Here is a 26,220-nt window from a genome sequence, read left to right on the forward strand (position 1 = left end):
TTTCTTTTTTTCGATTTACCACTCTTTTGAAAGCACACATTAAAATATAGAACATTTCTAAAAGCAAATATTTCAATCAGAGAGGGATAGAGTGTAATTCTGGAACTGTGCTGGATGATTTCATTGAGAAAAAATGTATCTGGTGGAGTAGCATCACAGCCAATAGAGCCCCGAGTTGAAACTCGCATTAGCATTGACACTGGGGATAAGTTGTCAGCGGGATTTTAATGGGTTTGAGAGCAATAGTTGTCATAATAACTGTAGATAGAAATATCGATACAATGGCACACGTGCTTTTTCTTCTCTATCATAACAGCATAGTGACATATAAGCACTCTCTTATTGAAAAGCATTCCCAAAGAAGTCTGTACAAAGGTCATGATCAGTGCAAACAGACCCTCTGTGGCATTGATGAAGGTTTAATACATTCACAGCTTCAATACAGCGGCAGAGAATGAGGAAATCCTTGTGAAGCTGTTTGCTTTTGAAGGTTTCAGTCTGTGTGTGCAAGCGTGTGTGCGTGTAGGTGTGTGTGTGTGTGTGTGTGCATGTGTGTCAACACTAAGAGAAACAACCAACACTGTGGCCAGGTACTCGGGGTGGGCTGGGGAGGAGGACTCCCACACACACACACACACACACACACACACAAAGAGAAACTGTTGTCAACACTTTTTTTTTTTCTTCGCTCGCTCGTATGAAAAGGCGCTTCCGGCCCGCTGTCCCACTTCAAGCACAGTTGTGGTCACTGACGTTGTTTAGAGAGAACATTTCTTTCACACTCTGGTGTCTGCTCATCTATAAAAAGGCAAAGCCGACCCTTAAATAGCCTGACTTGTTTGAAACAGCGGAAGGATGAAGCAAACACTGCGGGACACACATGTGAAAACCACCTTGAGTTTCCATTCAGGTCATGCGACCATGTTGTTGTTCTTTAATGCAAATGCGACTGGCACCTAACTGTGGCTGAGCGCCGGTGCCTAGTTTCACTATGCCGTGTGTTGCCCTGAAATGAGAAGATTGCTTCAGTAGAGACTGTATTGTCTCACACACGAAAGCAGATCCTCATCTTCTGTCGACCTCGCCCTGCCTCCAAAAACGTGAAATGATAAACATATTATCAGAGGCCGGCTGCTCTTACTCGAGCTGACAGACCAAGATACGCCTCAGTGCTACGAGTGGAGGCGGCCGGCGCGTGGACCTGTTGATGCCGTGCCGTTGGGAGTGTGAAAGCATTTGAGACGCTCAGAAACAGCCTCTTTGAAATGTGTCTTCAGCACCGCGCAGTCTGTCAGAGAGCGCACGGGTCAAGTGGCTTCGTGGTAAAAACGCAACGGTCGAGCCGACCGTGAGAAACGCCGTGCCGCGTCCGAGCATGAGCGAATGCGAGAAGACGTTTGCGCCGCTCGCTTGTCTGCGTACAAGCGTCCTTGTCTGGTTTTCATGAATGAGCCCCTCTTTTCCAAGCTCGCGTGATCCAATCGTTATTGCGTGAGTAGAGTAAGTGACGTGATGCTCTTCAAATAAGATTTTTTTTTTTTTTTTTTGTGTGTGTGTTGCACCAACCACATTAAACTAGAAACGGCCGGGAACAAAAAAAGGAAAAAGAAGTCCTGGCAGTGGCCGAACGCTGGAGCGAAGGACTTCTCGGAACCCCTATATTTTTACAGACCGTTCGGAGATTCCTCTGTAATATCGAGTTCTATTCTCAACGCGAACGGGTGTTGGTTTGCGGTCGGAGCTGGAAGGGAGGAACGTCAGAAGCATGTTGTATGACACACACAGGAAAAGTTAATGAACCACACGTTGTTCTTTTTAAAAAAATATATATATTTGCACAGTCATGTTTTTTTTCCCCCCCTCCTCCTGAAAACTGGACAAAGGCTGAACTGTTTGTGTCACGTCTCGGGCGTTTGGCTTCGTCAGCCATACCTAAGCACACGCAGGCCAACCGTATACAGGGTGACCAGATTGCCTCCACAGTGGGACACGGTGCACCAGGTACCTTGGAGTTAATGAACCACCACCTGCTCCGCGTTGAATGTCACTGCAGCTTCACGCCGTTAGAGCGCGATGACTTCAGCATTTCCGCAACACAACAAATCCCTCATTTCAATCATTTTTCTGCTCATTCGTCTGACACTGTCACATCCAATAGGCTCGATGGCTGCAAGTAGAGAGGGTGTCTCCATGAGCTCTGTTTGCTGGTCCGTCCTAATCAAATACACTGATACGCACATCTATGTCCCAATTCCCATTCCCCTTGGGAGGAAACGAGTGCTCAATAAAATACCCAGATCAGGCTCGATCAGTTTAATATGAGCAGACAGAGGGGGGGGGGGACTGCCAGAGATGGAGAGAAAACCATGTGCAGAACATCAACTGTCTGTGGGCCATAACCCACAGGTTGGGAGGAAATAGAAGCCAGCTGAAGTTGGGACTCGCCTGGTGAATCTGTTTTCTCAGCTCTCGTACAAAGTGGAAAAGAGACACACAGACGGATGGAGAGGAGGGGAGGGGAGGGTTAGGGAGGGGGGGGGGGGGGCTTTGTTTGTATCCGTAGCAGAGCAGGGAGAATCTGGAGGGGGGGGAGGGGGTTGTTTGAAAGTTGAAAGAAGGGCCATTAGTCCAACATGATTTGATTTCCTGTTTCGCCAGTCTTGCTCATAGTCGGAGGGCAAACAGTAAAATAATGTTGACAAATTACCGCACTTGATCTGAAAACTTGAAGTTGCCATAAACCGAAAAATACACTCTAACTGGATTACAAAGTGGGGCTGCGAAGGTCAACAGCATCCCATCTCTTCGGAGATCCTGCTGATTCCCCTTAATTAGATTCGGGCGTGGGTTTTGGTGAAAGGCAGGACATCTTGTGACGTGGCATCAGATTTGTTAAGATAAAGACACCGACGCTCGGCAATCTGCCCCGTTACACCCATTGGTGTAAATCATCATGAACCACGAGGACTGGTGACCCAGACATTCTTAGAAAATATGCCTTATTTTAACCGATTTAGCTGCTGCAAGTAATTTAGCTGATGCAACTCTGGCATCACGCATTTTGACTGCGCGGCACTGTGCCATCCATTCACACACACACACACACACACACACACACACACACACACACATACAAAAAGCAACGGAAGGCAAGGAAGACACAGAGTCACTGAGGCTGTGGATGTAGTGCGAGCCTTGTGACTTGTGGGGAGGAGGCCCGGGCATCATGGGACTCGCCTTGCGACGCTCCCTCAGACACCCGGGCTCGGTCCCTGGGCCCTGAAAGCAGACCGGGCTGACGTAAACGTGCTCTCTGCTGCGTTATCGCCGCATCTCAGCACCCTCAGAGGCTGCAAGTGTGATTAATGTCGCGTCAAACTCCGACTCCCACAAAAATACACGACACGATGGGGGGGGGGGGGGGAAATCAAAAAACAGCGTTTGATGGGAAACACTTTACATCGTTCGTTTCACTTTGCACTCGTTGCTTTTGACTATTGCTCAAAGGTCCAATTATGTCTGAACGCAAACACACAGTTTAGACAGACATCTATTCATATTGACATCTGTATGCTTTTGAGTAAATGTCACTTGGAACCAAAATCTCTTAATGGCTGGCATCAAACGCTCACCACACCCATTAACGCGTTTTAACAATGTGTAGAAATAGAAACAGTGTGCCCATTGTGACTCAGAGGCCTTTGCTATGCATTTGGGTGTCTTAACGCTGCCCTATTAGTTTCACGCTGGCACAGTCTGTGCATATGGACTTGTACAATAACTCACCAGTGGGCGTGTGAACGTGGATCCCTCTCCATCTCTCAACCCGGGGCCGTGTATTTCCGTTCTGAAATTTCTCAATTAATAGAAAGCTGTTTTTTTTTTTGTGTTTTTTTTTTTTTTTCGATAACTGCTCTCGACCGCGAGCAGGAAGCACGTGATACCTGTCCGTCAGAAGCAATCAGGAAACTGTGCAGACGGCATGCACTGGATTAGAAATTAGAAGAGAGGAGGCAGGACCATCAAGTGGGGTCACTGCACTCTCCTCCATTAGCCGGGGGCCTGAAGATCCTGAAACCACAGGCGCAGCTCCTCTGCCTCTTAAGGAGCTCAGGCGGCCTAATCAAAATCAAATCATCTCCTTTTTTTCACCCTCTCCTTCTATCTTTTGGTCCTGAGAGAAACAATTACTTGTAGAGTGTGGAGGAAACCTTTGGGTCCTGGGCTCCTTGAGCAGCAGCAGCAGCAGCAGCAGCAGCAGCAGCCCAGTGCTTTAAAGTAGTCTTTTATTGGATATCAGAGCTGGAAGAGAGTCCAAAGAAAATAGGTCTTATTCATTATTAGAGCCAGCTGTGGCTTTCCACACTGATGACTCATCCATTTTTCTTTCCCCCCCCCTATTCTTTTGCTTCGTTTTTTTTTTTTGTTGCTTTTTTTCTTCCTCTTCATGAAGATGCGGTAAAGAGGGGTGGCGGTTGGGAGGCGTGAGGGTTTCTCTGTTAGAGAGCTCAGCCAAGTTGACACGGAGCCCATATCCACTGGTGGTTGTTTGTTTGGCTTAAGGAGGGTATCGCGGCCACAACTGTGCTTGCTCACTGCTTCACCCAGCCTCACTCGTGCACTCATTTGCGCCACGTGGATTCCCTGCACGTTTTTTTTAATATCTCCACCTTTCTTTCTACTTTTTTCCCCCCAGCGCCGATAATAAAGACAGAACCCAATGATGAATATGATTCTCTGGGGATTGCGAGACTGCCCGTGCATTCAAAGCCCTATTACGGCCGGCCCAGGCTCGCTCCCATCGTGCCTGTAGCCGACCCTGATGCCTGCCTGGTTGGTGGCTACCCTCCCTGCCCGCCTCGCCACGCTGCCATGCCGCCGTCGTCGTCCCCCAGCTCCAGCCCCACCCTGCATGACCTGCCCCCCGTGGCATACGGCAAGTGCCTCCCCAACAGCCCCACCCATGCGGCACCGCCAGGCCCTGCGGTGACCCCCATCCAGGAGAGCCCCGTCCACCCCAACCTCGCCCACCCAGCCTCGCCAGACCACAACTCCCCACTAGGGATGCTTCATTCCCAAGGCAGCCCCATCCACCTCAACAGCCCAGGGCCCCATGGTTACCATCCTATCTATGCCAACAGCAGTCCCTCATCCTCCCCGGCATCCCACCCCTCCACTCCTGGGGGGACCGTGGAGAGCCCGTTCGTTCAGGCCTACAGCCCCGGTCAGGCTCAGGCGGCAGCCCAGGCCGGAGGGAGCTCACCCAGCGTGTTACCCGAAGACGCCAGCCCCCCTTCGATGGCCGTCACCGTCAAACAGGAGCCCCAGGAACTGGACCAGATGTACCTAGATGATGGTGAGTTGAGAGAAACAAGGTGACGTTGTCTACAAGTTTCCATTTGATAACAATTTGTCTAACGGGAGGCATTTTGTTTTTCAACATGGAAGCTTCTCTTTATGAGCTCTCTGTCCATGCCAACCCCCCCCCCCCCCCCCTCCAAAAAAAGGCTGTTTATGTAGAGCACTGCATTTATCTAACACCTCTTGCTTATCTACGAGCCCCCACACATAGCCGCACCCTGCTGCACCCCTCAGTATTTCCTGATGGAATGCTGGCAGCGGATTTACGTCACATTTGTGTAATTTTAGCCCGCGGCAGCTTTATTTGCTTTTGGCGAAACGTGCGGTCCGGCTTGTGTTGTCCAAGTGGCGGCTTCGCTGTAAAACACTAAATTGCCTTGATGGGATTTTGAAACAATCTGTCAAAACACGAGAGCGGTGAGGTCAGTCGGGTTGCAGCACAACTAAAACAGTGGCACACGCGTGGCCAACCAAACTGTTGACACAACGACTAATGAGGGAAGCAAAACAATGGGTAGGGGTTTCCTGAACCGAAACCAACCCCTCCCCCTCCCCCCTCACCCCACAGCCCCATCTCTCCGAGAGAGAGGGGCTGGGAGGCGGAAGGCACAGACTTTGTTTTCCCGTCTTTTCCCCACGGAGTCGACACCACGCGGCTGTCGTCATCGGGGGAGGCTGTGGGGTCACTGGTCTCCCTCTGGTAATGAAACCAGTCACACCCAAGGGACCATATGGCTGAGTTTATTGCCTCCTGTGTCCATCTCACGCTATGTCTCTCAGGTCGCCAACCTGTTATCTGTGTCAGCAGAGACTCCACTTGTTGTTATGACATAGATTCATAGAGCACATCAATGGCATTGTGCCAGTTTGAAATGCTACACACACACACACACACTCACACAGACACAGACAGACACACACATACACACACACACACACACACACACACACACAGCTCCACACTGAACTCAGGAATATCACCCTTCCTGTGCTTTTGTTCAGTAAACTAATGTAAAGTGTGTGTGTGTGTGTGTGTGTGTGTGTGTGTGTGTGTGTGTGTGTGTGTGTGTGTGTGTGTGTGTGTGCGCACCTCAATCAACAGCTCTGGAAGTAGAGGGGTGATAGGCACGAGGGGACCAGGGGAGTTTTGCTGTGGAACTGTAATTGAGTTGAAATGCAGTTGTCAGCGTATCTGTCAGTCCGGATGAGTCCCATTAGTCCTCACCTCATAAACAGACAACACAGAGATGGGGCGGTGAGGGGGTCTGTCTGTTATCAGCTCTATAAACTGACATCCAACTTTTTCTCTCCTGTTTCTTTCCCCTCTCCTGCTTTCCTCCCTCGTTCTGTTCTCTTGCCTCATGTATTCATTTGGGGAGTTCACGACAATGCGCTGGGAATCTAATTTGAAACAAAACTGCGCATTTGAAATTCTGGCTGTTTTCAATAGTCACGGCAGGCAGAAGCTTTAATTTCACCTGTGATTGGATGAAGTGAAACCGTAGCTCTGTTTAGCGTTTTGTAATAAGGTTGGAAAGGGGTCCTTTTACGCCAACAGTGCGCAGATATACCAAATGTACATCGCGGCGCGAAGGTGAAGTCATGTAATCTTGTTTCTCCTCCCGGCTACTCCATCCACTGTCACTTTAGCAGGCTCGATCGCTCTCCGACCCGGTGCCCAAATGTATCCAGCCAGTGATTACAGTTGCATTAGGGACGTGCAGGAATGTGTATTGATCGCCCATAGGACAGTGAAGCAGCCCCTTGAAAAAAAAAACCTCAGTGCGCTGCCGGTTTGCATCGCCTAACGTCTGCGCGAGCATCCGCGGTGAGCTCGCGGAGTCCCTGTAAGTGTGCGGTGGTAACAGCACACTCCGGAGGCCTCTGCTGCTCCCGGGCCCGGCCCGATCCCAAACCCTTCTCAAATGAGCCCTAAGCTAAAATAAATAAGATCGGAAAGGCAGCTCGCGGGGCAGCCCCCGCTCCCCGTCCGCACACATTACCACCGTGCGTTAGCGAGCTGAGCGCTCCATTAGAGGAGTGGGGCGATTGGGGGTAGGGGGGGGGGGGGGGGCAAGTGGATGACCTCACCACAGCGGCGGTGATTTAACGCCAGCAACGTAGAGCTGCGTTCCTCCCCGGCAATTGGGGGCCGGTGATTTGGAGTCTGCGGGAGCACACTTGATCTTCCCCAAGAGCGCAGCGCCTCCCACGCTCGAACGCTGAGGCCTCCGGCTCTCGTCAGCCAGAGGAAATGTGTCTCTCCGGCCAGGCCCGGATTTTACTCAGCCCCTGAGAAATCACTCAACTTATCAACGGTGAGCTACTGTACCGCAAGGAGCTTGGTTAGCATGGAGGGAGTCTGGGATGTAGAACCCCCCCCCCTTCTCTCCCACCCGACTGCCGTACACAGTCTCCATTGTAATCTGCTAAACTCTTCCCTCTGCTGTGATAGAAGCTCGCTAGCTGCAGCGCGAGACACGAGGCAACGATTCGGGTGTCTGCAATGAGATTTTATAGGGAAGAATCCAGTTGGCGGTCAGCTCTACGTGGGAGAAGTTGTTTTCACTCAGTGGCACGTCGGCTCACACCTGTTTCACGTCTCATCGCTGGAGCGCAAGCGGCAGATCAGAGCGGTTCAGAGAAAAGAAGCAAGCGGAGGGTGAGGAAGCATGCTTGCATTGTTGACTCACATGGCGGCACTCAAATAATAAAAAAAAGTTTTCAGACATTTCATGCCTTCTCACAGCCGCCTATCTGTACTTTTACAAGGCGCATGACTGCGAGCGAAACGCCGTTGGAGTGACATCAGTGCACACAACAATGGAATTTAGGAAAAACACAGTCTGACTGCTGCGTTTAAGTTTGCCGTGTTAGCCGTACTAATTAGGCCTCCCAAAAAAAAAAAAAGAACGCAAAAATGACAACATGCTCTGTCACACATCTAAAGGAGCAATTCTGGTGACATCATACCCCCCCTCCCCCCCCTCTTTTGTCTCAAACAAACCACTGACACATGTCCATCCACATTGACACACACAAACACGCATGGACACCTTTGATCTCAGACGTGGCTTCTTCTTTCTTCTTTTTTTTTTACACAACTATTTTGGAAAGTTCCCCACATCACTTGTTGCAAACCCTCCACTCGGAGCTCTATTCCTGGTGTTTATAGGTATTTCGCTGCAGATGTGTGCGTGTGTGTGGAGCAGAAGTAGTCTGCTTGGCTGAGTTTGGGCCTGCGAGGCTGCTGCCGTGTGTCCTGTCTCATTAGCGGCTGCTGCGACGGGTGATATCATGAAGTGCAGCTGAACGCAGCACACAGCAAATGAACTAGTGCTAATCACGGGGGCCAGATTTCTACCAGCTGCCTCTCTGGGAAACAGAGGGCCCTTATTCCTCAGAAATAAGAAAAACACGGAGTGCAACGCAGCCTCTGTCGATTTTCTGACGTTTGACATATGTGCTCTGATTGCCTCGTGTTTCAGGGTAGTTTTCCTTGTGATTGTTTCCTCCCTAATTCAAGGTTGATGCATTTGAAGCTCTCCTCGGCTTGTTTTTCTCAAAATGAAAACAGAATTGTTGTCGGTCTTCCTTCCCTCCCCCCCGGCAACAAAAAAAAAAAAAAAGAAGGCATTCTAACCTTCCTGAGGATCTCCGTCCACCACCGATGCCTCGGAAGGCAACTCGAGGCTTTCCTCATGGAAACTTTTACACATTCTGGCAAGTTTCCCAGACCCCAGGACTCCGCAAAACCCCCTAATGATGATTGAGAGTGCGTCCGCACCGCGCCGAAAAACATGCTGAGTCGCTAACATTGGAGTGTGCCGCAAGGCTGGCTCTGGGATTGGAGGGGGGCTAGAGGAGAGAGAGAGGATTTTTTGGGGGGTGGGGGGAGGGAGAGGGGGCGTGGTGTTCATTAAAGTGGAGGTTCGAAGTGTCTAATGGGACTCACTAAAAGCAGGGCTGCTCCTGTACGTTTACACGGTATGTATTTGGCGTGCGTGTCTCTTTAAGATCATGGAATCGGGGCGACGTGGAAGCACCGACCGCCGGGGCTTTCACAACACTTCACCTCTGACCCCTCCACTCCCCTCCCGGCCTTTCAGGGGCAGGTCAAGCTCAAGCTAATAGCGCACAGCAAGAAAGGCCGTCTTGTGGTTAAGTGCAATGCCAAGAACATAGTCTCCTTCTAGACTCATAGCTATCGATGGGAGCAAGGGGAAGGGTGATGGCTTTTTTATTATTTATGACCACAAAGAGGATGTGTTGTTGTTGTTGTTGTTGTTTTTGACTCTCGCCGTCATTGCGTGCGTTCTCATGAAGTATTCGGGATCCAGCTTTCCTGGTAGCTCTTGACATGTTGAGGTTTCAATCAAAGTTAGGGCTTTGCTGCTTTTATAGTCGTAGGAAAGATGAATGGGTTCACTGCTCTTTCGGATTATCTTTTAAGAGTCATTGATCACCTCAGCAATGGATCAACAACGACACTTTTGGGATCCGCAATAGATTTGATTCAATTTCTTCTCATTAGGATCCAAAACCATTACTTGTACTGTGCAAGTAGAGCTGCTATGGCTCTTATTACCCATTATGGGATACCAGCAGAGCTCAGCGGCAAACATGAAGAGATTTGTTGTATTTGTTGTCGTCGTGGAAGACAATTATTGATCAAATCGCTTTTAAAACTTCACCCAAAAGACAGAAACGCGTCACTTGATTTTACAAATGTCTTAATCGGCGTCGTATAGCGTTGGGAGAGAAGAGCCGAAAGGAAGGAAACTTAGTTATTTTTAAAGCAGGAAACAGTCTGCACAAACACTATCTTAGTTTGTAATAAGTGTGGGAGTTACAATGGAAGTACAGTAATCAAAGCCAGAGAGTGCTAAAGAGAAGAGGAATACCTACACAGTGGAAATCCTCCGGTTTACCTTAGCACCCTCTGTTTCCTCTTACATCTCTTTTATCTCTGTCCCATTGGCTGAACATAAGAGCCTTTAGATTCCTTCTTCTTTTTGCAACACATATTATGAAACCCACTCAATTATAGATACTATTGTCCCAGATTGCTTACAGTTCAGCAAATAATTGGAATTAAGTGGTTACATATGACACTGGCAAAGGGGTCACAGTATTAGCGCTTAGATTTTTTAGCTCTTCTTTAAACCGTTGGGAATATTATTAGTTTTGATAAGCACAGCGAGTTGAATCTGTAAGAGTTCAGTGCTCTCATTACCACAGCGTGCTGGCTTTTATGTGTGTTCGTGCTAGCCAGAGGATCTGGTCTGGTTTCAGTCGCTCTGTCATAATATCCACAGTCACTGAGAAAGAATGTGTCTGCTGAAAAACTGCAGCTAAATTATCTAAACAAATTGGGTTTCTTTTGTGTCTGGGATCTGATACACGCACACATTTAGATGGGAGACGTTTGATTTTGAATGGGTTTACTCTTTATTCTGCCCAAATGTCAGAAAGATTTGCTACTGCAAGGACTTGTGTTTTGCTTTTTCCCTCCCATTATTCCAAGCAGGGCGAAAACAAGGCGCACAATATTGACTTTGTATGGAAGTCAGTAACATGGCATCAAATGGACTTGAAGTATACAATCAAATAGCCCAGTGAAAGCCACAGGGCTTTCTTCTCCAAACAAGTTTGAGTCTATTCATTAAAGTTACATTACTTCAGTTCATCATACGTCATCGTATTTCTGATAGTTTCTCCCGACGCAGCAGTTTAGAGGCTCGGGCCTTGTGGCTCACATTCTGAGGTCGAAGAAACGCGCGTTGAAAAGCCACCGAGCCACTCGGATCACAGCGGGTCAGGCCTCAGACAGGGCCCCTGGCTCGTCGGGGTCCTTCCTGTGCGCATCTGCGATCACGGAGCTGCCACCTCACGCCAGACACTCATCACTGAATCATCACATGTGTGTGTGTGTGTGGTTGTGTGTGCTTACTTTCTGGCGAGATCCAATCAAGTTGCCCTCTTTTTTTGCGTCAGGTGCTCATGAGGGCAAAGGGTCTCCGTGGCATGTGCAGAACTCTGAGGTTAGGGTTCGACCGTATGTTTGTGTATTTGTGATCAGAAGAACATTGTGTAATCTCCGCAAATATTCCACCACTACTGTCTTTACCATAAAACACCGTTCCTCTGTGGAAATAACTGATATTACTGCAAACACCACAAACGCTGCGCAGTCACAGAAACCATAAATTAGCCTCAAATCTTGGATATTTCCTTCTGGCATTAAAAATGTGAGCACATGGAAAACTCATACAGTCCAGGGAACACACTAAACTCCCAACACGCAGAATTTATTCGTAGAAAAACACGTTTTTATTTGTCGGCTCTCCACAGGGAGGTCAGAGGTCGGGATCAGCTTCTGGACGGCATCCCTGGAGTCTTGCCTTTTGGACACGTGAACACAAAAACCCCACCGCGATTTCTTAGGGGATGCAAATACCTGCGGCATCAGTAAACAGGAGCAGGTCTCCGTCCCAGACCACTTAATAACAGCCCCTCATCTGAAATCTGTTAGCTCAGTGAAATAGTATCCTGTAGCGACGGATGTCAACAGAGAAGTCAGATCCAGCCGATGGGGTTGGGGAAAGCCGTCGGGTTTTTTAACTCTTGGCAGAGTCCGCCGTCTCCTCCATGTGTGGATGCCTCGGAAAGAAGAGGGTGGGAGAGCCAGTCAGTCATAAAGAAAGGAGGAGGAGAGGGTGAGGGTGAGGAGGGGGGGGATACAGATGCAGATCTGAACTGAGAGTCCCAGTAAACCGAATGCACATGTGCCCTGTCAATCTAAACACAGGCAGGTCAACGTAAAATGCAACTGTCAAAGTACTGAATTTGTCAAAAGCGATTAAATTCGTGGCATTTTCAACACTTGGAGAGGAACTGGGATTTTTTTTTTTACTGTGATATCCGACTTATAGGCTTCAAATAGAGGGACAGCCAGCCGTCTATTTTTAGTATTTTTAGTGTTTTGCCGTTGCGGGGTCAGAAGACTCTCATCGTCTCCTCACATCCAGGAATATTGAGCGAGCATGAGGGGAATCGGGTCAGCCGCAGGAATAAAGGAGACGCAAACACGCAGACGGACGAGGAGAAAGAGGGGAAAATCTGAGGTGGAAGAAAGTAGCACGCGATCTTGGTGATTTTTTTTTTTTTTTCTCTTTCCCTGGCTGCTTCTCCCACTGTCCCTGTTCTTCTCACACACAGACACACAGACAGCTTCTTTCACAGCTCCAACCGTTAAAAAACCCAAACACTAAAAGTCAAAGAAAGATAAACACGGGCGGAGTAAAAGATCACATTTTCTTCCTCTCCCCACCAGCGGCCGCTTGCAGTGCAGAGACTTACCAAGCAGTGGGTGCCAGGGTTTACTTCAGGGGAGGGAATGATCATAACCACTGAACTGTAAGTGTCCTACTGTTGACATATGACCCATGGCAGTTATAAACCTCAACGGGTCCCCCGACTCCCCTGATTGTACTCGGCCCAGCTCAGTTCCTCTCAGGGCGACGCGCTAACAAACAGGGAAATCCTTTCACGCTCAGTGAGCCTTTTTTATAGCGTTAAGCATCGAGAGGTTAACTGATGAAAGGCTACAGTGGCGCAGCGCAAACCTCACCATTAATGTCTTCAGCTCAAGAAAAGGCCAAGGGGCTTTTAAGGAACTGCTGTGCGGTGGTTAGCACTGAAAGGTGGCTCTTTATTTCAACCAACCCACTGACCCGACTCCCACATCCCTGACTGCGGACATTTTAAGTGTTTATGCATTTGTCAACAATAATACCTCCTGTGAGAGTGATGAAGATTCACACCATGATAGGATGAAGACAGACTATATAGTATGGCACAGTGGTAATATTCAGTCTCATAGGAATATGACATGTTAAAGTATTACATGTTGGCTTACTGTTGTATGTGATATCTTTATTATAATACTTTTTTTTCTACCTTGTGACAAAAAAAATGAAGTCATCCCCTCGTGACGGAGCAATGGGTCCTGAGCTGAAACTGTATCATCAAAAGGAGTCAAACGTGTGTTCAAACAGATAATATATGAATATGAATACAGATATTGTAATGACATATCCTAAAATATAAAAACTACTTTGTTACCAATCGCTCATAGTTAATGCATCATGGCTAAAATTGTTCTCAAGTACATAAATGAACACTTGAAATGTCCTTAAAATGTCATGCATGAGGTATTAACATACTGATAATAATGCTAATTATAGGGGTTAATAACAACACCTTTTAGGGTGTTTGGTATTTATTAGTAATCAAAAAGTTACTTAAGGAGGTGGTATCATTCAACCTCATTTCTTTATGCTCAAATTCACCACTTACTCTTCTGTTGGACTGCTCAAACCCAGCGGACCGTCCAGTACCAGAAGACGAGATCCTCTCCTCTGAACGTTGTAAATCCGTCATTTCAAATCATCAGGGAGCTTGAGTTGGAAAGCTCGCCCCCCCCTAAACACCACGTGAACAGAGATGTCATGTACATTTTAATTAAATCAGTTAGGTTTACTGCGTCACACAGTGAAATAACAGGCTCTGGTTCCTGTGAAGGTATTTAAGTGGCAGGTTTACTCCCGTAGACCCAACGACTGTAAAAACCTGCGTGATTCAAAACGGCGCAGACAGAAGCAGGTGAAAATGCACTTCTGTGATTTACAGGAGACAGCAAACGTGTCGGCCTCACCTACAATCCCCTGGAAGAGTATAGCCCCCCCCCCGTCTTCATCTCTGACTCTGGCAAACGCCTGGGTTTCTTAAAAAACTATACAGTTTCCAGATGGATGAAAGTTCTTCTGTCTGCGAAAATCAAAGACGAGGTGGATGGAAAGGAGATAAGGGGAACAATTGCCAAGATCGCCTTTTGTCCGGCCTCCAGACGGGTCTGCTCGAATGGATCCACGATGTGCCCTGAGGCCGGCTTCTCCTCTGTGTCTTTGAATCCCCCCCCCCTCCATCCGCCCCCCACCCATCCCGCGGGCGCCGAGGATTTCAAGTTGTAGGGCAGCTCTCGGGGTCAGCAGACAGGGTGTTAATCAGATCGCACTCGGCTTCAGTATAAGAGCACGAGAGCTCAGCGGGAGTGTTGAAGAGGGAGTGAGAGAGAGAGAGAGCATGTCCTTGTGTGCAGCAGCAGCTTTTTAAGATTTACTTACCTTTAGTATGCTATGTAATGCAGCCTGCAAAATAAAACACTCGTATCCAGCTTGCCAAGATGCTGGGTCAGTGGATATGTGACTTTCATCAGAATAAGCTCTTTAAAAAATAAAAAAAAAAGCTGTCAAACGACCCATAAGAGACTTCTGAGCTGGAGATGACTGACCTGGAGGGTCCAGTGCGCTCTATGTTTGAGAGGAAAGCAAAAAGAGGGAGTCTGGACGCTCCTCACAAGCAATTTGGTTTGAAGTAACTCACCAGTAGAGCAACCAGCTGACCGGCTCTGGCATCCTTACAGAGCAACCCTCCGATAGCCAGCGGAGCCAACGAATGGCAAACCAGACTTGGGTTAAGCTAAGGCCACGGCGTGCAGAGACTCACTCCCGGGCAGACGTGCGCGTTACAAAACAGGAAGGAGCCTCTCCGAGCCATCTACTAGTGATGGATAGTGAACGATAAAGTTCGCACTGAGGTAAAACCTTTTTTTTTTTTTTTTTTGGACAGCACAGTTTCTCCGCATATAAATAATACAAATAAATAAATACATTTAAAAAAAAGAAAGAAATCCCACGTAACGACCGACATGCAACAGGTGATTTAAAGAAGCACAATGCAAACGCGGCAGTAAATCCTATTGTTTGCATGTGCCGCGGCCAACTTCGCACTCAGACGGCTGCAACCCGCTGAAGTATGATTGCTTCAATATGCTCATATTTTTTTTTCATTGTGTGCCATTTTCAAAAGCCAGTGAAATGTGGAGGCGTCCGCCGCGCGCCTCTCCGCGGGACCATACGTTTCTAATTCTGAATCAATCGCCGCGGGTTTATCAGACGGCTGAGTTATTTTACCACGGACCCATCGGTAATGAGCCGCGCGAAGGGTTTTAATCCGCCTCCTTTCATACCTCAATCGCAAAAAAATGCCCGCGTCTCACTCCGTGTGGCGTGTTTGCGGGCCCTCTGTGTTTGTCTTTGTGTGGTTCTGCTTCGCTGGCGAGGTGAAACTGAGCTTTTGATTTGTCACCGTCTGAAGTCGTCCGTGCACGCTGTATGTGAGAGGCTCTTTAGCGTCCGACTTTTTAAAGGAGCTTCTGACGAACACTTTGATTGCGGAGTCGCGCTGTGCTATTCCTTCTGCCGCAGCTAAATAAATACGAGTCGACACAATCAAACTGAACCGTGTAATCAAGATCACTGAGAGGGCGGCGCTGTGGCAGGCCCTTTTCTTTTTTCTGCAGAAAAAGTACACACGGTGTGTTCTCGTGCCAAGGGCACTTATGGCAAGAAAAAAGTAGAAAAAAAACAAAAAAACATATCAGTTTCCAAACTTCATTCTTTCTGGACTGTTAATATGTATCTTTTATTTTGTTATGCGATGCAAACCGACGGCACAGTGATTACAGAGAAGTCGGTGATGAGGGCACTGGAGAGCAGCTCCAACCATGTAAACACCTCCCCCCTCGTCCTCCCAGGAGACCGGCCTCGAGTGAGCACACCCGTGGCCTCCCGGCCCGGGAGGAAATGAGAGGAGGAGGAGGAGGAGAGGGAGGAGAGGGAGGAGAGGGAAGTGGCAGGCTCACAGAGAGAGACAGAGAGAGGTGAGATAGGGAGAGGCGCAGCACACCATGCCAGATGAAAGACAAAGGTTGTGCACCGCCGTGGCCAAAGTAAGCACATCAGTGGCGGGGCTTTCAGTATACGTTGTTGTCTTTAGACTTCTAATTTGGGATACTGCTGTTTTGCGCTTCTCGAGGCCGGCATTTCTCGCAACACTTCCGAGTGTTTCTGAGTGATCCTAATCTGGACGAGGCAGACACCTGATTTCTCCAGGGTCGGCCCGTCGGCTTCAGCGGCATCCACTATCTCTCTGAAAAGAGAGGCACGCTAGTGACTCTCCACGTGGTGCGCTGAGTGTGTCATTGTTTTTTTCTCAATGCTGCGCCAGCTCTCTTATTCAACTGAGCCAGGGGCCCTTGACTAAAAACAGCAGCAGACATATTGATTGGAAATCTCCTCGGTGACATCAGAGCACTCATTGTTTACACTCTTATTTTGCATTTTCTCTCCAGCGCTCCAAAAGAAGCGCTCGAATCACTCGTCTTTTGGCATCCCTGCTCTGTGTTTGAGAGAGAGAGAGAGAGAGAGAAGAGCAAAAGAGAGAGAGAGCGAGCGAGTGGCAAAATTTGTTTTAATGCTTTTAAACTACATATTTCGTCTTGTCTTTATTTATCAATGACAGTGCATGTTTGACAGCATCACCTTTAGTGTTTAGCGACGTCGTGGCCGTCTCATCGTCTTCTCGTCTTCGTCACGTCATTCCATTGGTTTGTGGACTGCTCAGCACAGCCAAACGCTGAATGAAACATGTCGAGGCGACCAAAGCGTTAGATTTATCGCTCACGAACAACATAAAAACCGTGAAAGGGTTACAGTTTAAAGACAAAAACACTGACAGCTCCCAGGCAGGTCAACGCATTGGTAGCGACCTGTCAATCAATATGTAGCCACACCCTAAAAGCATACCCAGCTTTATGATGTATTGCCCTCTAAATGTGGCCGTCATTTACTAAATGAACATCATGCTGTATTGATTAATCTTTGTACTTTGTACTGAGGGGATAAATGAAGTAAGAAGTAAGATCATTTTCTCACAGACTTCCAAACAATTAGACCTTTAACAACCGTAAAAGTCGCCCCGTTGACGGCCATTGACGGAAATACCAGCGTTTCCATGACACAAGGGCATCTGGAGTCATGTAAACATGTCAGGCCGCATGCTACCCCAAACAACCTCCGGCTGTGAGGCAGCATGCCGCCTGAGAGGCCGGACCCCTTGACAAATGCAAAGCACTCGCGGCTCCACTTCTCGGTAAGTTCGATGCTTTGAGGTAATACAGGAAGCCAAAGTGTTTCAACGCTTTTATCAACCTCAGATCTTCTCTCATGTGGACTGTGGCCGCTGGACAGCAAGACGACGATCAGAGGGAGGATCAACCTGAGACCATAAACGTGAGGGGGGATTGACCCCGGTGGAAATAACACCCTCGACTCTGCGTCTAAATCATACATTTCATGGCCTCGTTGTTTTACAATGCCAGGAGGTGATTGGCTGCGGCCCATGGCACAGCTGTGTTTTCACAGTACCACACAGCTGCTGCAGGCCAGTTGTAAAACCTCCGCTCTCAGAGTAAACTCGGCTTTGTTTTAAAACAAACTGTGGCTCTGCGGCCCTATCTCTTTTTTCTCCTCCTTCTTCTCCTCCTCATCTCCTGTGTCAGTTGAGGAGACTGAGTGGTTCCACATGGGAAAGCCCAGGGCTTCACACATCCGCCTAGCTGTGGGGATGAAATATGCTGTCTGTACATATCATCACATCATTAGGCCCAAAGGGATCCCTGCGATGGATTAGAAGCTGTCTACCTGCGAGGCTCAGATGAATTTATGAAGCACTTTATCACGATGAAGCATTAGTGGAACACTCCGTCTCTTTCCATTTGTGTTTATCTGTGAGAATAATGATTGTGTCTCCCTCCATTTTTGCTCATTCGCCCTCAGTCTCTCCATCTTCATCTCCCTCTCTCTGTGTCATGTATGTGTGTGTCCCGACCTTTGACCCCTCCCTATTTTTGACGCTGCCGGTGATCAGCACGAGATGATAGGCACGCTGTCTGAGCCTCTCTCTGCGTCCAGCCGCTTGAGCCGTGCGTGGGAGGCAGCAAATTGTCCATTAAGTGTTTCTGCTGAGGCCGAGAGAAGATTTGATATAGTGGGGAAACAAAAGTAATATGGACCAGGAAATTCAATTGTCTCTCTCCAAGCAAGTTTGAGCTTCAGTTTGACTTCCCCACCAAATCACATGAAAGCAGTTCAGATGATGTTTAACTCTCAGTCTGTCTCATGTTGCCCTGCACAGATTTGAAGCCAGTGTTTCTCTGTGTTGATGTGAAAGAGCCTCCGTGACTCAGACTTATTTCCTCAATACGATGCTGTGAGCGCCACAATAGACGGAAGCTACCGCCTCTTTCTCACAAACCTGATGTGCTACTACGGGAGGTACGAGTGAGCAGAGGAAACCCCCTCCTCCCCCGACTTATTCGCCACAGTGAGAAGGGCCTTGACCCTCGCACAGCTGCCATTTCTTCGTGGAGTGAAAGTGAGAGAAGCTCAGGAAGGTGCCCTCCTGCTACTTTGGTATCAAGAGACTCCAAGTGAGAACAAGGGTCCCTGGCAGGAAACCTCCGTTACAAACTGGAGATCAGAGGTTGTGTTTTTGATGGTCAGCTGAGGGAAGCCGGGGGGGGGGGGGAAAGTGAAGTAACTCTCTGCCAGGTCATTGCCAGCCGGGCCTGATTTGGCCGAAGGAGATTGTGTTACGACGGCAGGAACCTTGGAGCGGCTCTCTGGCCTCGAGGCTCCGCTTCTCAGCCAACCACATAGGGCATCCTCTGTTCTCTGAGGAAGCCCGGCTGTTATCGAACCCCAATGCACAGCACTCTCCTCTAACAATGCTAACTAAATCCCCAGTGCAGGTCAGGTTCACTCTGAACTCTCAGAGCAGACGGATGAGGTCACAACGCACATGCTTGGATTACTGAATACACGCGAGGCCAAATTCGCCGCACCACAAACTCTTTTCTGATATCGGTCAAAAATCACTTTTTGTTATCGTGAACATCTCACCGTTTCTTTACTTGTTTTGATTGGTTTTGGAATGCTTTTTAAAATGCATACATATTATACGGTGACACTTTATTCCGTCTTCCATCTCCACACGCTCCTTTCCGCATAATTCAGATTGTCCACGTCTCGACCGACATTAGCGTCGCGTCTTAAAAACCCCGCTCGTCTCCGTCAACGCGACCGCTGTGTCGGCACATGGTCTCCGACACAAAAACAAAAAAAAACTGGCTCAACATTTGCTGCAACTACTGTTCTGATGTTTCCCATCAAAATTGATCGTTCATTGCATTCTAAACTGCCGTGTGGTGTTTTACCATCTTCATAAACGTTGGCCTTTCTTGTGTTGATCGTATCTTCACGCTAGTACCTGTAGCAGCGTGTGCACGCCTACGCAGCACCTCGTGTTATTTTAAAGCGGAGCTATTTTCAGTCCGCGCGCCCGCTTAGTCTGGGCCGTGTGCTGCGGTTGTTCTAAGACAACCTGTCTGGTTGCATCGGTGCAACGCTGCAGTTTATAGCAGTTGAGCCGTATTGCGTGTTTTATGCATGCACCACACTGATGGAGGGAGAGGGGGCGGGTGGAGGAACCTCCCTTTCCGGCAGGTCGAAGCAAATCACTCCCCGTCACAGTTGATACAGGCAGATTATTTTTGCCATGTCAACATTCACTCAGCTGGCAGTCACGCTGCCAAGAAACACTGGTCGGCCTTCACAAAGGAGCTGGATCGTTCATTGAACTGTTCGACGCGGCTGGCATCAGCGTAGAGCGCAGTCATAATTTTTGTGTCAATCTCACACCTGCGTTAAATAGATTTCTCAGCCGCCCGGCACCCAACTCTAAGTCCTGACAGGTCCAGGCTGCGGTTCACTGGTTGTACTGGCACTGCGGCTAATAAAGGATGTCACTCTTTTTAACTAAGACTAGCAGGGCAGGGCTTTTTTTTTCCTCTTTTTTTTTTCTACGGCAGTGGAATATTTGCAGATTAATTTTCCATTCTTTTTGTTTAGTCATGAGAGGGTGTCCTCCCAGTTACAGATTTCCATTATTAACCTGGGCAACTGGAAAAAGAACACAAAAAAAAAATAAGAAAATATGTTTCCAATGCCGCTGAGGAGGATGCCAGGCCACAGAGAGTTCAACCATGTACGTATCTGACAGCTAACATATTATTGGGTAACATCACATAGCGTTCTTTGTTACGATAGCACATAGGAACCAGACGAGGAGGAAAGTTATTATCTGTCGTGCTTTTTAACACTGCAACTAGCTTTACGCGGCTTAGTTTAGGGAGAAGATCTTTAATTTTTTGAGCCAATTTCCACTCTGCACAAAATGTTCCTCAGCACGTCTTCCTGCCTTCTCTCATGCTGCATATTTGTGGTTATCTAGTCACTTCATGGAAGGTGAGAGTCAAAAGTTTGACTTGAAAGGGAAAAACAGGAAAATATTCATTGGCAGAACTGTGACTCCTGATCTTTTCTCGGCATTGGGATATTTATTTTATTTCTTTATTTGACAAAATATAATCAAAAATTTGATATAAATCTATTTAATTAAAAAAAAATACAAATTTCTCTAAATAAAAGTGCAAAATGCATTTGGATAGCTGTCGCCAAAAACAACCAAACAGGTTTTAATATAGCGTGTGCACAGATATTCAAAGGAATTACCAGGTTGTTTGTGTTTATGTGCACATTCAGGTTGCCTGTTCTTTTTAATTTCTTGGTTTCCCAGAAGTCGGTGCGAGCTACCCTTTTGAAGGGCTATAAATAGCAGCTTGGTGTTGTCTTGTGGTATAACAGTCGGCCACATCCTGTTTCTGAGATTCTCACATTTCTGACAGAGAACATGAAGGCCAGTTTACCTTTCGTCTCTCTTTATTACTCGCTTCTTCAGAATGGAACATCATTGAGCACGCTGATGGAAAATATTAGTTCATAACGCGCCGCCAAATGACACCGCAGGTTAAATGTGGGCGGAGGAGACGTCACTATTTTTTTAAGAACTAAAAAAAAGAAAGGAAGCCACTGCTTTCCCTCTGAGAAAAAAAATAAAGGGTACATTTGTGGCTTTTTGAAACAGAGCTGTTGGGTTTTCCCTTCTTCAAAATTACCTGGAGCTGTTTTCTCACCTCGGCTAACGGAGAAGAGCAGCGACATTACATTTGGACCGTCTAATTTTTACATGCGCCCGCTTGCACCTCCTTCATGCCCTGCGATGGCAGAGCTAAAAATAACCGCAGCATGTAAATGCATGTTTGGCCTGAAGCGGAATGAGAGTTGAAAACACCCAGCAGTGTTGGCACAGGTGGGATTTTTCCAATGGGAGTTCCTCCTGTTTAGGGAGGTGAGTCCCAAGCAATCTGTTTGTTTGTGTGTGTGTGGGGTGGGAGGAGAGGGCATGCTACTATTCTCATAGCAGGGCATGCTATCATAGACGTGTGGCCTACTTCTTTAAAAGAAAATTGCAATCTGTGACAAATTATTTATTATACGCATTTCTGTCGCCATCCTTGGTAATACGAGTCCATATTGCCGTGTGGTGTCTGCACTTAATTTCCCAGAAGTCCATTTAGCTCAGCAACATTGTTGCCAGAGCCGTTCAATACAGCATTGTACCGATGGCGGTCCACGCCATGGAGTATTGAAAGGACTCCGTCTTGTTTTCGTCCTGATCGGCGCTGAAGCGTCGCCAATCGCCAAAGTGATAACAAACTGCAGGCCTGTGGGGCCTCAGAGTGGGTGGACTTCCTGTCTTGGCTCCTCACCGCCGGTGGTGGTTTCACCAGACACTCTCTCTCTCTCTCTCTCTTTCTCTCCCTCTGTCTGCATCGGCCCACTTTATCTCGGCGAGCTTTATGACTGAGGAGCTTCTTGTTTGCGCCGAGCCACAGGGCTTCAGGGTCCTCGCCATCTTCACAGCCACTTCCCTCTGTTATGCCAAAGAACACAGAGCAGATAAAGCCAGGGGACAGATCCGTGTCTGCCCGACTGTGGGAAAGGCGCGGGCACAGGAACTAGTGCAGGAAAGACAAGACGATGGCTTCGAAACAGAGATGTGTGTACGGTGCAGATAGGAGTGCAAAAAGGCTGGTAACCACAGTGATATGTTTGTATTGCAGCGACTGATATCCGGTAGTTTTTTTAACTTGTCGACGTGTCCGCCAAGTGGCCTCATGTGACGTTGTTTATTACAGGCCGCAAGCGCTAGTCGAGTGACATTGTCTTCGGTCGAGTGTTCTCTGTGAAGAAAAAGATTTGCCACAGTTGATGGGATTTCATGGCATCGGACATCGAACACAAATAAACCATGAGTCAAATGTCTCTTGTGACCGGGACTTCTGTGGGGCGGGGCAGTTGCACACTTTGTCTGGTTGGAAATCCGACTGACAACCCTGTCTCCTGCAAAATGACCTTCCATGAAACTAAACTGTTTTCTCAACGACTTATTTTCTCCCGGATCACAGTCTCAGTAGGTAACGTAGTCAATCTCCTCTTCTGGTTTCACACGGGACACAAACGCCTGTCTCCTGTGTGAAAGTCCTGTGTTTGTTTGACCCGTCCATACCCACATAGAAACCTACAGATTGCAATCGAAACACATTTGTGATACGTCAGAAACAGATCAATAATCCGGGAGAGGACGTTGCCTAACGAACGTACACCTTTAAGATAACCGGCCAGAAGCCGCCGACCTTCTCGTCAGAAGCCATACCTCCGTACCTTCTAGGCCCCCGTCTCGTCACCAAATGCAATCGTGTTGGAATGATCTGACTCGCCATTTAACGTGACAAGTTAATAATGACTCCCAATTTCTTTTTTCTTTCCACAGTTAACGAGATCATCCGGAACGACCTCTCCAGCATTTCCGTGCACACTCACGCATAGACGTCTTCAGAAGTCTTCTGCACTCACACACACACACACACACACACACACACACACACACACACTCACACAGACAGACACACACACATACATACATGCAAAGCAGCAGCGTCAACATATAGAGGACCAAAAGACAACAACTTGAGAGCCAGATGATGAAGAATACCTTTTGGACCCGGATCTCCCACCTGACCATCGTCCCCATCAGCTCAAGCTCGCTGCAGATTCACAATGACAATCCCTGGCAAACTCTATTTGAACAAACGGATGAATGTTATATTTACACAAAACAAACAAAAGGGAAGTGAAATCAGGGGCAACGTATACGACTACACTTGCCTTAATTCACAGCCGATGTTGTTTAGCGGACCAAACAGCTCAAAGAGACTGAAACACTTCTATCGTTGACAAAGGACAATCTTCATTTCCAGTGTGATCTGTATGTTAATGCATGGACAAGCTAATGGGACAACACGTGTCGTGCTTCATCACTTTGGTTCATTCGTTTTGTGCCGTCCGTCCGCAACAACCGAACTGGTGCCTTACAGCAGCGATATTGACAGCAGACAACAGCGGCCGTGACACAAATGCAAATGGTTCCTTGTCACCCAGAGTGGAAGTTTTTATATGACTTTTTTGTATCATTTCAATGATTTGTTTACAGGGAAACTGAATAAAAGGCTGGAAAATATGTAGGGAATCTGTGAATAGATTAGAAATGTATTTTTTTTTTCTCGCTTCCTCATTATTATCTCATGGTTCATTTATACTGAATGTTATTGTATGATATCCTTTTGTATAAACATTTATTTGAAAATGTACTTATGTATGCCTTATGCTTATACGATGATGCAGTTTGCTATTTAGCTTTCATTTTTTTGTTCAATTTGTCTTCCCCTTGATATGACTTGATATACCATTTCTACTACCCTGCATTATGCTTTTCACCTTAGTGCCTTTTTCTTTCCTTTTTTCTTTCTTCAAACCGCCCGCCCCCGGTCTTCCAGCCCTCCCACCCAGACCATGACATAATGATGCACAGACAATCAGAGAAATATATAGTACATATCCTATGACAGCAGTCCCTGGTTGCACGGGCTTATGAAGGCAGGTATCAGAGTTTTCTTCTCCCCCAGCTATAAGATAGTTGAACAACGGTATGCTTACCTGCTGAATTTAGTTGAGAATACTCCGGGACCACATAGATATTTGTCTGTTACTTCTTGCACCGCAGGTTTGCATGTAAATAGGCACAGGGATAATCTAAGCGTGCGGCAGGCTCAGTTTTACTCGTCATTCGGTCGATTCCACTGAGGAGTTGGCAGGACTGTTACTTACAGCTGGCAATAATCGATGTGCTTTAACCAAAGGATTTTATCTTTGGTGAAATTATTGTCCAAGTTTCCTTTTTCTGTCGGAGACTTTAGCGTAGAGCGGTTCCCCGTACAAAAAAAGACAAAAACATTATGCACTTTACCGTAGACACAGAGCAGGTTTTCTTGCTTTCAGACCAAATATTGTAGATTGATTTCCACTGTCGTGTCACAAACGTTTCTTCGTCAACTCTTCTTTCCCACAGCTGCAGTCTTTTCCATGTTATCTGTCTTTTGGAGCATGCACAGTGTACTAACGTTGGGGATCATTTAGCTGACAGTAGCTTAGAATATAGCTTCCTAATACATTTCCGGACATATAGTATAATAGCATGACTAAACTGTATGAATAAGGTTTCTATTTTGTGCCTTACTCTTTCTTGGCTACAAGATAGTTGCAACTCTATAATGCTTTTCTCAGTAGGCACAAGGTGAAACATATTTCTCTTTAATATGAAATATTTATGAAAAATGAAATGTGTTTTAAGTGCATTTAATGTGTTCTTGACATTGAATTAATAAATGGCATAATAGTGACCATACATAACCTAAGTTCTCACTTTGGTGTTGTGTTTACGTATGAGCAAGCGCATTAATAATTAAGGCCTTTTCATGATACTTTTGGAATTGTTTTTGCTAAAAGTAAATGTTTTTCATCAAATATATTTTAATGTTTGGAGTACATTATTTGCAAAAGAACGTAGTTAGTTCTATGTATCTGAGATAATACATTTTGTTTAAAAAACTAGTGAATCAGTTGGTAATGGATTCAGTACTTTAAAAGCTTTCTCTCTCTCTTACACGTATGGCCCATATGGCTGTGCTTTAGTTTTAAGGCCTTCACTTTAACTTAGCTGTGTGATTTTTTTTTTTGTTATATGGCTTGACCTTAGTAAACCTCTGACAGTTCCAGCCTGTACCTATATCCCTAATAAAGCCTGAAGTAGAGACATTTTGACATTGACAAGAGTAGGGAAAAAACTTTCTCTTTATTTTATATTGCACATTTGTTGCACAAAAATAGAGTGTCTCACAGTTTTGTAATTAATATTGAAATGTATTTATCTATTTTACTTTATTACAGTTACAATTGCATCTAAAAAGTTGCAGGTACTTTATTTGCAGGTTTTGTCACGTCTTACAATGTTTCCTATGGTATTTCCAGCAAAGAGGGCACTTAAATCCATCAACAGATGGCATTTGGCCTTCCACTTTTGTTTTAAAGTGAAATACAAACAAACCTACCACTGTACTTTAGCAGGATGAAATGCAACAAGCTGCTGATCTGCCAAGTACAAGCAGAGGCCTGCGTCTTTTCCGGTGAGTATTGTTAGCGGTGGGTCGTTATGAGTGAAACAGCACAGTGCCATGGGAGCTCCTGTGTACCAGCTGCCAGTCCTCTAGACTTTTTCCATCCAGCAAAGTTATGGAGCGCCCATCCCCATAGTGACAGAAGGCAGGCCTAGGCGGTGCTCCCCTGTACTGCCGTGGTAGGCCCAAAATAGCACAACTATTTACAGATGCAGTCACGCCCCTTTTTCCTGGCACCCTGTCCTTCTTACCTTGGTCTTCCTCTGACGGCGCCATACCCTTTGACACACTGGAGCGATGACTCCGGGCCATGGTTTCAACCAAGGCAGCAGTCAAGCAGAAAGAGACTAACTGAAGCAGGGGAATATCCATAATACAAAAAACACATGGGGCTTCCAAATCTATTGACATCTTGTTGA

General features: G+C 47.0%; 1 protein-coding gene across 1 annotated transcript in view; it reads left to right on the forward strand.

Moving 5' to 3' along the window:
• Positions 1-23,935, forward strand: part of LOC137781277 (nuclear factor of activated T-cells, cytoplasmic 1-like) — a 56,948-nt gene extending 33,013 nt beyond the window's left edge. The window contains exons 9-10 of the mRNA XM_068569948.1: positions 4,697-5,356; positions 23,062-23,935. Of these exons, the coding sequence (XP_068426049.1) occupies positions 4,697-5,356; positions 23,062-23,117 (716 nt within the window). The 3' untranslated portion in view covers positions 23,118-23,935. The remainder of the gene's footprint in view (positions 1-4,696; positions 5,357-23,061) is intronic.
• Positions 23,936-26,220: the final 2,285 nt, after the last annotated feature.

The sequence above is a fragment of the Clinocottus analis genome, unplaced genomic scaffold (assembly GCF_023055335.1).
Source record: "Clinocottus analis isolate CAN_PGR_092001 unplaced genomic scaffold, fCliAna1.0.p SCAF_9, whole genome shotgun sequence".
Lineage (NCBI taxonomy): Eukaryota > Metazoa > Chordata > Actinopteri > Perciformes > Cottidae > Clinocottus > Clinocottus analis.